General features: G+C 33.2%; 1 protein-coding gene across 2 annotated transcripts in view; it reads left to right on the forward strand.

The window, feature by feature from the left end:
* The first annotated feature begins 2,475 nt into the window (after window positions 1–2,475).
* LOC127739159 (dnaJ homolog subfamily C member 4-like) overlaps window positions 2,476–13,632 on the forward strand; it is a 97,824-nt gene continuing 86,667 nt past the window's right edge. For both annotated transcript variants that reach the window (XM_052250754.1, XM_052250753.1), the window contains exons 1-2: window positions 2,476–2,613; window positions 9,909–9,995. In XM_052250754.1, the coding sequence (XP_052106714.1) occupies window positions 9,931–9,995 (65 nt within the window). In that variant the 5' untranslated portion in view covers window positions 2,476–2,613; window positions 9,909–9,930. The remainder of the gene's footprint in view (window positions 2,614–9,908; window positions 9,996–13,632) is intronic.

The raw sequence follows: 13,632 nt of genomic DNA on the forward strand, positions 1-13,632 counted from the left end.
GTCAAAAATTAAGATGCTACATGTACAAGATCTCAATTTTTTCGCTTCGTTGGTTTGAATTTTATAATCTTTCTTTAAGAACACAGAGGGTTTGCGTTGGACATTCTCTGAGCTTGTGGAATTTGGAGCGCTTCAAGGATCAATATTGGGTCCTTTTTAGTTTATTTTGTTTATAAATGATTGACCATTAGAAAATATAGAATGTCAAATTGAAACGTTTACTGATGACGCAACTTTTTCTATCAATTTTTATTCAAATCATGATCTCAATTAAGCAAACATTTGGTGTAATAGAAACAACTTGGCATGTTAGTTCATCCTGCAAAAACCACAATATAAAAATAAGGAGATGAGGTATGATTGCCAATGAGACAACTATCCACAAAAGTTCAAATAAAGTGGATGTAAACAATTATAGGCAATCGTACGGCCTTCAGCGATGAGAAAACCCCATACCGTATAGTAGGCTACAAAAGGTCCCGACATGAAAAATATGAAACAATTCAATTAAGAAAACTAACGGCCTAATTCATAATAAAACAATTTACGAAAAAGAAATATGACAGACATGAACCACTGAACTACATGCAGGCTCCTGACTTGGGACCGTCACATAAAGAATGTGGCGGGGTTAACCATGTGTGTGAGCGCTCAACCCTCCCCTGACCTGGGACAGTGGTGTAACAGCACAACATAACACAAACTATAAAAATCAGTTGAAAAAGGCTTAATAACATAAACGGTACCAATTTTTCTGCAACAGATGTGCATTTCGACAATCAATGTCTCTTCAGGGATGCTCGAGGCCAAAATATTTGAAAATCCAAAGCTTATTAAAAATATGAAGAGCTATAAACATATTAACTCATCAGATCGATACAAATCAGAAAAAACCTCAAAAATAAACACAGACTGGACGTGGCAGGGTATATATTCATTCCTCATCCCTAACAACAAAAAGGACACTCAGTACAGATCTGAAAGTACTCGCAGTTACTGACATCTAGTTCAAAGCCAATAACAACTAATAAAACAAATCATGTATCTAAGACTTAAATATCAATCAGTACACATGTAACATCCAATACAAGTATGCTGATAGGTACTCCCCAGAGTAAAACTGTATTGGACAAGCAAATAAATGTTAGTATAGATAATAAAATTATTCAAACTATGAATACAAAAAATGTATTAAGAATTAAAATAGATCACCTTACTTGGAAAGAGCAAGTTAATCAAATTTCTAAACCATTAGCTAAAGATTGTTTATTTTTGCAAAAAATAAGAAATACTTAGACCACAAAGTAAAATTTTATTATATTATCCTTATATACTACCAATATTTGACTTCTAATGCAAAGTATGGGGTAATTGTAATGAAAAAAACCTCCAAAAAATTATTCAAACTTAAAAAAAAAAGAGCAGCAAGAATAATTCTAGATGTTCATTTCTTTACACAACCTAGAAAACTTTTTGACAGATTAAAATGGTTAAGTTTCCGAGACAGAATTTCATATCATAAACTAATTCTAGTAGATAAAATCTTACACAATAAAACTTGTAATTATCTGCAAAAGTTGTGTGTTCAGAACTCTGAAATTTATGAAAGCAAGTTAAGATCCGTCTCAAAAAACAATTTGGTAACTACTCGACCAAACACGAATATAATCGAAAAAAAAGCCTTTTGCATACAGTTCTGCAATTCTATGGAATAGCTTACCAACGAACATAAAAGCATCAACATCTTAATGTTTATTTAAATATAAAAGCTTCAAATATTTTCGTCAATCCACACAGAGATGGATTAGTAATTAAATGAACACTATGAATGATATAAATCTTATGTATATTAACTGATTGTTTTTATTGTTTGATTGTATGTACTTCTTTTAGTATATCATGTTGTACTTTAAGGGACCCCAAGTTAGATAATTGAAAATTATTATTATCATTATTATTATTATCATTATCATTATCATTATCATTATTATTATTATTATAATTCTTATTATTATTCTTATTATTATTATTATTATTATTATTATTATTATTATTATTATTATTACAAATATTAGTGTATTCTGAAATAATCATTAATGTACATGTACAAACATGTTAACATACTTAAAATCAAGACACTTTTTTTTCTTAATGAGAGATAATCATTGTTATATTTCGCAGTGATATGTCTATTATGACTGGCGATCTGCTGCTCAACAGTGTGAACATATGCGTTACATAACCCTGTATGTTCACATTCATTCGGTTAAAATACAAACAAATCAAAAAGGTTATAAAGGAGAGCCAGCAGATAAGCTTATAAAAAATTAATAATTATCAAAAATTCTGCATTATATTTCATATCGATATCTGTAAAACAAGTGTGTGTTAAATGGGTACGTTGTTAAATGCGTTTTAGGTTAATACGGTTTGGTAATTAACTATTTTTTGCGACACTCGTAATTTGGTCTCACTTTCACTTTCATTGCGTATTTAATGGTAAACACAAGAGGGGCATATTACAATATTATTTTATTGGTGTATTAATGATACTTACAGAATGTAATCGACAATAACAGTATCTATTTAAGATCATTTCTTGTTGAGGACGAGGTACATATATAAGTATTTTAGTGCAAATTATTCAAAAATTATGTCCCACTGGAGGATGAAGATTAAAAATTATATAAGTTTAAAATTATATTTATATCAGTTGTAAATAATTCGGACAGAGCTGTGTATTTTTTAACATCCCCAACTTAACTGAATATGACCACCATTTTGTGCTGGATGACAAAAATCTCTTCTGAATTAGTTTGTGGTTTTGGTCACTTGAGACTTGAATATCTCAAGAGACTTTGCTGTGGCAGTATCTGGGGGCAGTTTGTTCCAATCCTTGACGGTGTTTATGAAGAAGGACCATTTCCTACAGTCTTTGGTGGCTGGCTGTAATAGGTAAGTATGTTGTTCTGTCCAGTTTGAGCTTCTTGTTGGTTTTTGTAGATATTTATTCTTGTCTATGGCTACAAGGTCGTTTGTTATTTTGTAACACATGATGAGTCATGCTTCTTTTCGTCTTGTTTGTAAGCTTTTCCATCCTAATTCATTTATCATGTTGCTGACACTTGATCTATTTCTATGTCTGCTGGTTACATATCGTGCATCTCGTCTTTGTACCTTTTCAATTTTATCTATGCGGTTTTGCTGGTACGGGTCCCATACTGTCGTGGCGTATTCCATTTGCGGTCTTACTAATGTTTTATAGGCATGCTCTTTGATGGATTTTGAGCTAATGTGGAGGTTTCGATGTAGGAAACCAAGGCTTCGGCTGGCTTTTCCTGTGATGTTGTTTATATGTTCTCCCCAATCTAGATCATTTGCGATGGTGCAGCCTAGGTATTTAGTTTATGTTTCATGCACCAGAGTATGGCCATGGAGTTTATAGTCCCACTTGATTGGCTTTTTCTTTTTTGTAACTGTGAGGACACTGCATTTTTCAGGATGGAACTCCATTTTCCAGAGTTCTTCCCATTTTGCCAGTTTGTCCAGGTCTTCTTGGAGTGTATGGCAGTCGCTGTCTGATGAAATTGTCAAATAGACCACAGTATCGTCCGCAAACAGTCTCACTGTGGAGTGTAAGCCTTCTGGTAGGTCGTTGATGTAAAACAGAAAAAGACTGGGTCCTAATACTAATCCTTGCGGTACTCCAGATTCTACTTTTACTTTGTCAGATGTTTCGCCTTCAACAACTACAACCTGGGTTCTATTGGTGAGAAATTCCTTTATCCATTTGTTTGTTTTACTTCGGATGTCATAATGGTGTAATTTATTGAGGAGTAAGCTGTGGGACACCTTATCAAAAGCTTTTGAAAAGTCAAGTATTAGCAGATCTGACTCTTATAAAATGAATATAAATATATAGCAAATTTCCGAACTTCTTCTTCCGTCCACCATCTGGCGTATTATATCTTCAGAGAATAATGAAAAGCTCCATAACAAAAAGGTATATTAAGAATTAAACCTTTGGCAATTCTGCTTCTATTGTTCATTATCTGAACAAAAATCGAACCAGAAATGAGCATACAGCATGTACAGTAAGTTTTAAATAAACATGATAAACACAGTTTACAAATGGTTTATAAAAATTTAAAGTCATGATAGTGAGAAAAAAAAACCTGATGAATAATTATGTATGTATGGCCATGCATTTTTTCTTAATCTTTTTTGTGTTTATCATTTGTATGTCGGTAACACCAGTGGCATAAACTTCAACATTGTTCAACGTGTTGAAGGCAGTCACTACAAACATGACAAAGTAGACATGGTAGAAGTATAAAGTGGAATATCACAGTTCCAAATTGCACAAATTTAAAGTACAAAAAATGTACCAAATTTGCACCCAAAAAATCTGATAGATTTTCTTAAAGACTAAACCATGTAAACAATGCATATTTTAAAAATCTTCCATAAGGCAAAAAAAAAAAAAATGTGTGTTTCCGGTTTCCCGACCGACCCTATTTTTATACGACCGCAAAAAAAATTTTGTGGTCGTATGACGTTGGCGTCGTTGCCATCGTCGTCGTCGTCGTCCGAAGACACATTGGTTTTCGTACTCTAACTTTAGTTTAAGTGAATGGATCTTTATGAAATTTTACCATAAGGTTCAATACCACAAAAGGAAGGTTGGGATTGATTTTGGGGGTTATGGTACCAACAGTTAAGGAATTAGGGGCCAAAAAGGGGCCAAAAATAAGCATTTTTGTAACTTCCAGACATAACTTGTGTGTTAGTTTATGGATCTCTCTGACATTGTAGCACAGGGTTCCATATCACAAAGGGAATGCTGGGATTGATTTTGGGGGTAATTGCCTCAAAATTTTGGGAATTAGGGGCCAAAAAGGGGAAAAAAACAAGCATTTTTCTAGTTTCATGACAATAACTTGTGTGTAAGTGTATAGATCTTTCTGAAATTGTACTACAAGGTTTCATATCACAAAGGAAAAGCTTGAATTGAATATGGGGGTAATTGCCCAAAACGTTTAGGAATTTGGGGCCAAAAAGGGGCAAAAAAACAAGCATCTTTGTAGTTTCCAGACAATAACTTGTGTTCAAGTGTATGGATCTCTCTGAAATTGTACTGCAAGGTACCATACCACAAAGGGAAAGCTGGGATTGATTTTGGGGGTAATTGCCTCAAAATTTTAGGAATTATGGGCCAAAAAGGGGCAAAAATCAATCATTTTTCTAGTTTCAGGATAATAACTTGTGTGTTAGTGTATGGATCTTTATGAAATTGTACTACAAGGTTCCATATCACAAAGGGAATGCTGGGATTGATTTTGGGAGTAATTGCCTCAAAATTTTAGGAATAAGGGGCCAAAAAAGGGGTAAAAAAAACACATTTTTCTAGTTTCCAGACAATAACTTGTGTGTAAGTGTATGGATCTTTCTGAAATTGTACTACAAGGTTCCATATCACAAAGGGAAAGCTGGAATTGAGTTTTGGGGTAATTGCCGAAAACGTTTAGGAATAAGGGGCCAAAAAGGGGCAAAAAATAAGCATTTTTCTAGTTTCCAGACAATAACGTGTGTTCAAGTGTATGGATCTTTATGAAATTGTACTACAAGGTTTCATATCACAAAGGGAATGCTGGGATTGATTTTGGGGGTAATTGCTTCAAAATTTTAGGAATTAGGGGCCAAAAAAGGGGCAAAAAACAAGCATTTTTTTCTAGTTTCATGACAATAATTGTGTGTAAGTGTATGGATCTTTCTGAAATTGTACTACAAGGTTCCATATCACAACGGGAAAACTGGAATTGAGTTTGGGGTAAATTGCCCAAAACGTTTAGGAATAAGGGGTTAAAAAGGGCCAAAAATATGCATTTTTCTAGTTTCCAGACAATAACTTGTGTTCAAGTGTATGGATCTTTCTGAAATTGTACTACAAGGTTCCATATCACAAAGGGAAAGCTGGAATTGAGTTTTGGGGTAATTGCCGAAAACGTTTAGGAATAAGGGGCCAAGAAGGGGCAAAAAATAAGCATTTTTCTAGTTTCCAGACAATAACGTGTGTTCAAGTTTATGGATCTTTATGAAATTGTACTACAAGGTTCCATATCACAAAGGGAATGCTAGGATTGATTTTGGGGGTAATTGCTTCAAAATTTTAGGAATTAGGGGCCAAAAAAGGGGCAAAAAACGAGCATTTTTTTCTAGTTTCATGACAATAACTTGTGTGTAAGTGTATGGATCTTTCTGAAATTGTACTACAAGGTTCCATATCACAACGGGAAAACTGGAATTGAGTTTGGGGTTAATTGCCCAAAACGTTTAGGAATAAGGGGTTAAAAAGGGCCAAAAATATGCATTTTTCTAGTTTCCAGACAATAACTTGTGTTCAAGTGTATGGATCTCTCTGAAATTGTACTACAAGGTACCATACCACAAAGGGAAAGCTGGGATTGATTTTGGGGGTAATTGCTTCAAAATTTTAGGAATAAAGGGCCAAAAAGGGGCAAAAAACAAGCATTTTTCTAGTTTCAGGACAATAACTTGTGTGTTAGTGTATGGATCTTTATGAAATTGTACTACAAGGTTCCATATCACAAAGGGAATGCTGGGTTTGAGTTTGGGGGTAATTGCCGTAAACGTTTAGGAATTTGGGGCCAAAAAGGGGCAAAAAAACAAGCATCTTTCTAGTTTCCAGACAATAACTTGTGTTCAAGTGTATGGATCTCTCTGAAATTGTACTGCAAGGTACCATACCACAAAGGGAAGGCTGGGATTGAGTTTGGGGGTGATGAATCATAAGGGGGTTCAAAAAATTTGGGGGGATTTTTTTTTTCATTTTTTTCCTTTTTATTTCTTTAAAATTTTCCATTTTAAATTGGTTATTTCTGATTTATATATAAAAGCAAATAATAATGATATGGTTTGAATAGGTAAATTAAAATTTAAAAAAGTTCTTAGACCACATTCATTCTGTGTCAGAAACCTATGCTGTGTCAAATATTTAATCACAATCCAAATTCAGTGCTGTATCAAGCTTGAATGTTGTGTCCATACTTGCCCCAACTGTTCAGGGTTCGACCTCTGCGGTCGTATCAAGCTGTGCCCAGCGGAGCATCTTATTTCAGTCATGAAACAGGAAACACACATATTTTTTTTTTGGCCTAATGCACCTCTTTCAACATCACTAAATCATTTTGTAAATATACTTTTAACAAGATACACAAAACAGTCACATTTATACATGTACATTGTACAATGTATATCAAAAGATGAAGTCTCAAGCTAGTAAAAAAAAAAATACCGAAAAGTCCTATGCCTCTGTTTCTTAAATAAATGTAGGTGAATTTGGGTACCATCATGTTACAGAGCTTATAAAATTGAGAATGGAAATGGGGAATATGTCAAAGAGACAACCCGACCAAAGAGCAGAATACAGCCTAAGGCCACCAATGGGTCTTCAACACAGCCAGAAAATCCTGCACCCGGAGGCGTGCTTCAGCTGGCTCTTAAACAAAAATGTGTACTAGTTAAGTGATAATGGACGTCATACTAAACTCCAAAACATATAAATGAACTCAATCTAATTAAAATTAAATCTCCGCACTTGCTCCTTGTTGTTTATATGTCGAGCGTGGGAGACATATAAACAACGAGGAGCAAGTGCGGAGATTTAATTTTAATTAGATTGAAATGAACTAAAATTAAAAATTAAAAATTATGCTTGTATGTCTTTGATGCTATATGCTGGATCTGGCTATATAAGCTCAATTGGGCTTTACAGTTTTTCAAAGGTAATTTTTTTTTTGTAGCCAGACAGATCTTTATTCATGATATAAATTTTAGCCCAAACTGCAGTCTGCAGATATGCATGATATGCAGTACCTCATAAACATTAGCAAATTTTATGTCTAATTTAAAGCCCTTGTTTGCATACAGATGATACATTTTTACATAGAATGATAAAAAAAAAAGGAATACATCATCAGCCAAAACAAATATTGTCGTGTTTGGTGTCAAAATTGTCTCTTGTTATGTCTGTAATGATAATAAAAAAATGCCAAAAAATTTGTACGGGGTCTATCATCATGATCATACATGTATGCCAATTTACTTGAAAAGTTTTTTTATTAATCTAGATCAATTCATTTGTAAACTTGCTTTTGCAAATATAATTATAGTTTTTATACGACCGCAAAAAATTTTTTGCGTCGTATAATGCTATGATGTCGGCGTTGGCGTCGTCGTCCGAAGACACTTTTGGTTTCCGGACAATAACTTTAGTTTAAGTGAATGGATCTCTATGAATTTTTCAAATTTTTGAAATCTTCAATTGCACAGTATTGCGCAATAGCAAGAAATCTTCAATTGCACAGTCATGACAGTATTGTACAATATATAGCACAGTATTGGGCGAAAGCAAGAATTCTTCAATTGCGCAATAGCACAATCAGCACAGTATTGTGCAATATCACAATACTGCGCAATAGCAAGAAATCTTCAATTGCACAGTATTGCACAATAGCACAGTAGTGCGCAATAGCAAGAAATCTTCAATTGAAAACAAATACAAATGTTTTAACCAATTTTGATGAGATTAATTAAGTCTTTAATTTTTGGGGGTTCTAACCTTGTATAATTTTTTTGGATATTGGGCCCCATTTTTAAATTGGTCTACATTGAGGTCAAAAGGGTTCAAAATTAAAGTTTGTTTGATTTCATCAAAAACTGAATTATTGCGGCAGTATGCATGGTATGATTTGCTGAATCTTATTGTGCATTTAGATTTTTATTTTGCAATGTTTTGGGCCCTGTTTTCAAATTAGTTCATATATTCATAGAATATACTTAGAATGTTATGGTATCCATAGAATTCACTTATGACTTGCTGTTACATGCATCTATATTTCATTTATATGTTGTTTTAATATTATTATTGTCTGTATTCGGATCACACCTCTATTGTGCTCTTTCCAATAAATATTGAATTGAAATTATAATAAAGGTTTGAAGGGTCCAAAATTAAACTTTGTTTGATTTCAACTAAAATTAAATTATTGATGTTTTTTTATATGCTGAATCTAACCATGTTGTTAGATTTTGGATATCAGACCATTCTAGGTAAATTAAATGTCCCATTTCAAATTTTTAAGATCTTTGACCACATTTATTTTGTGTCAGAAACCTATATTATGTCAAAAATTTGATCACAATCCAAATTCAGAGTATCAAGCTTGAATATTGTGTCCAAACTTGCGCCAATTGTTCAGGGTTCGACTTCTGCAGTTGTCTCTTGCTGCGCTCAGCGAAGCATTTGATCTAAATAAGATGTAAAATAAATTTACTGTGCAAAAAGAAATTATTTACGGATATTAGTGGAAATACTTTAAAATGTCAATGATTGCAGAAAATTCAGTCTGTATATTCTGCTGCTCTATGATAAATACATGAATGCCTGACTGTCTAGACAGTTATAAAATCTATGAATAGTCATTCAGAATAGTGATTTACATTGTACAGAATGCGGGAGGGTTTAGCTAGTTTGCTAGCGCCAGACCCTCCCTCTATTTTTTTTTTAAACTCTCACATCTTACGTGTATATATATACAATGTTGGAAATTGTTGTTTGTGTTGTATTTAGACCCCTCTAACAAGAAATTTGTTTTGCATGCACATGTATAAAAATTGCGGTTTTTATCCAACGCAATCATAGGTTTGAACGTTGTTTTCAATTAAGACATGTTTATATACAATGTATGTATATTCATTTAACCAATCATCAAAGCCCTTGTGAAAAATTCTTACTTCAAAGTATATATGGATATGGATTACACAAAATGTTTCTCTCTGCATTGATAGTAATAATAGAATATTCTTCTGTATTGTTTTTTTAACAGCTGAGTTGTGAAGTTAACAACAATGTTTGGACATGTTATTGCAAGGAATAATGGAAAGATTTGTCCTTGTTTACTGTACACAGTGAGGTAAATGATTTATTTATTTTTTAAATATTTTATTTTCATACAGTTGGCTTATTGTGGAGGTCACGTATCAATTTCCCACAGGTTACAGTATTTAAAAAAGCAGTCTCTTGATGAAAAAGTTTTGACCCCAAGATGTCTTTTCTCTATACTGTTGTTTGCTGCCTCATTGACAATAATAATTATAGACTGGTTTTACTGTCCTTACTTACAATACACAGGTAGATACACTGTCTCTGTTTAAATTAGACATAGGGAGGTACATGCTTACAATAATCACAATACCAGTACACAGCAGATAATGTACATGTTCATGCTTAAATATACAATGGAAAGTACACATGTTCACTTTCCTTGTGTATAGTATTCATGGGGATGTACCCCCGGTACTGTAAATGCTCTATATATTATAAACAGAGAGGTGCTGTCACTGCTTACAATACACAAGGAGGTACAAATTTCAATTATACTGTATCTCCACTCTAGGACTAGGGACAATATATTGTTTTCACCTTGTCTGTCTTTGTTTTCGTCCAACAAATATTTTTGTCATATTTTTCTTGGGTACTACTGAACAGAGTGACTTCATATATATGATAAGTTGTAACATGTGAGCACTTTTTGGAGATCTAGTTCTTGTTTGGCTATACTATGAACATGATGAACAGCTAATGCCTAGACAAACAAAGCTTTCAGAGTCTTACTAAGAATATATGGAAGTTGAAAATTTTGCTCACTTTGGAAATTAGATAAAAATCTCAAAAATATCTATCATTTAATTAATCTTGTAGGGAGATCAGGTTAACATGGTTTAGGGACAAGAGAAACACAAAAATAAAACTGTGTAAAAAAGTATGCTCCTCAGAAATCGCAAAATTTTATCTCTTTAAATAACATCTCCTGAGTATGTAAAAATTGAGTAGAAATTCAATACCATAGATCTGCACTTAATGATCTGTAAACAAGTGTGTTTAAAGTAACTGTTAAATGATTTTGACATTTGTAAATGATTAAAGAATCCAAATCTATATGTTGACCATTGGTCATAGTCTAGATGTTTTTATGATTTGATTGTTCTGTTAGATTTCTGTTTCATTGGCATTAATCTTTTGTATGTTTTTGTTCAAATATAAATATGATGAACATGATGAATGAAGACATGTATTCCGTCATATCAAAAGAGCACCAACTTCTGTTTTGCCAGTTTGGGAATCTTAGAGAAGATGAAAATATATGATGGAATAAGAATTTTGTAGTAATTTAATTCCCCACTTTTAATTTCCTTTTTAATTATACAAAGTGGGGGTTTACTGTTTTACCTCTGTCTGTCCATCCATCCATCCCATGAATATTTTTCGTCGCATCTTTCTCAGGAACTACATTACAAGGATTTCTGAAATTTGGTTTCAGGGTTTATATGAGTCAGCTATACCCTGTGATGCGTTTTCAGTTTCATCACTCAACAACTTCCTGTTTACCTTATACTTTAAGCTGGGCAGGGGTATCATTAGTGAGCAGTAGCTCACAGATTCACTTGTTATTTCTAATTTGAAATTTAATGTGACAGGTTCCAAATGCCTAATGACAATTTTAAGAATATTGATCAGACATAAATGGTCTCTTCTTTTTGAATGATACTTTTGTTAAGACATTATATGAAGAAGTTGACTGATTTCATGCAATTTGTTATCATCGTCCAGCATGTTTTGGTGTAAACACTCATTCATGTTTAGCCAGTGCTGATTTGTTTTACGTTTGAAATGCTCATTTTTATACGACCGCAAAAAAATTTTTGTGGTCGTATATTGGTATGACGTTGGCGTCGTCGTCGTCATCGTCGTCATCGTTGTCGTCTGGCATCGTCCGGCGTCGTCCGAAGACACATTGGTTTTCGCACTCTAACTTTAGTTTAAGTGAATGGATCTCTATGAAATTTTACCACAAGGTTTAATACCACAAAAGGAAGGTTTGGATTGATTTTGGGGGTTATGGTACCAACAGTAAAGGAATTAGGGGCCAAAAAGGGGCCAAAAATAAGCATTTTTGTAACTTCCAGACATAACTTGTGTGCTAGTGTATGGATCTCTCTGACATTGTACCACAAGGTTCCATATCACAAAAGGAATGCTGGGATTGATTTTGGGGGTAATTGCCTCAAAATTTTAGGAATTAGGGGCAAAAAAAGGGACAAAAAACAAGCATTTTTCTAGTTTCAGGACAATAACTTGTGTGTAAGTGTATGGATCTTTCTGAAATTGTACTACAAGGTTCCATATCACAAATGGAAAGCTGGGTTTGAGTTTGGGGGTAATTGCCCTAAATGTTTAGGAATTTGGGGCCAAAAAGGGGCCAAAAAACACATTTTTCTAGTTTCCAGACAATAACTTGTGTTCAAGTGTATGGATCTCTCTGAAATTGTACTGCAAGGTACCAGACCACAAAGGGAAGGCTGGGATTGAGTTTGGGGGTGATGAATCATAAGGGGGTTTAAAAAATTTGGGGGGGGGATTTTTTTTTTTTTCCTTTTTTTTTCTTTTTTTCCTTTTTTTTTTCTTTTAAAATTTTCCATTTTAAGTTGGTTATTTCTGATTTATATTTAAAAGCAAGTAATAATGATATGGCAGGAGATACACACCAAACAGGATGTGTTAATTATTATATAATAAGTATTGTGCAATAGCAAGAAATTTTCAATTGCACAGTATTGCACAATAGCAAGAAATCTTCAATTGCACAGTATTGCGCAATAGCAAGAAATCTTCAATTGCACAGTATTGCGCAATAGCAAGAAATATCCAATAGCACAATATTGCGCAATAGCAAGAAATTGTCAATTGTACAGTATTGCGCAATAGCAAGAAATATTTAATTGCACAGTATTGTGCAAAAGAAGATACTTCATATAAATTGCTTATTTCTTGACCAATTTCAATGGGGTTTTATTCTTGAATTCTTTGGGTTCTTTAATATGCTGAATCCAACAGTGTATTTAGTTTTTGGATTTTGGGCCTCGTTTTTAAATTGGTCCACATTGAGGTCCAAAGGGTCCAAAATTAAACTTTGTTTGATTTCATCAAAAATTGAATTATTGGGGTTCTTTGATATGCCGAATCTAACCGTGTATTTAGATTCTTAATTTTTGGTTCCGTTTTCAAATTGGTCTACATTAATGTCCAAAGGGTCCAAAATTAAACTTAGTTTGATTTTAACAAAAATTGAATTCTTAGGGTTCTTTGATATGCTGAATCTAAACATGTATTTAGATTTTTGGTTATGGGCCCAGTTTTCAAGTTGGTCCAAATCGGGGTCCAAAATTAAACTTTGTTTGATTTCAACAAAAATTGAATATATAGGGTTCTTTGATATGCTGAATCTAACCATGTATTTAGATTTTTGATTTTTGGTTCCATTTTCAAATTGGTCTACATTAAGGTCCAAAGGGTCCAAAATTAAACTTAGTTTGATTTTAACAAAAATTGAATTCTTAAGGTTCTTTGATATGCTGAATCTAAACATGTATTTAGATTTTTGATTATGGGCCCAGTTTTCAAGTTTGTCCAAATTGGGGTCCAAAATTAAACTTTGTTTGATTTCAACAAAAATTGAATATATGGGGTTCTTTGATATGCTGAATCTAACC

The sequence above is a fragment of the Mytilus californianus genome, unplaced genomic scaffold, assembly GCF_021869535.1.
Source record: "Mytilus californianus isolate M0D057914Y unplaced genomic scaffold, xbMytCali1.0.p SCAF_4, whole genome shotgun sequence".
Lineage (NCBI taxonomy): Eukaryota > Metazoa > Mollusca > Bivalvia > Mytilida > Mytilidae > Mytilus > Mytilus californianus.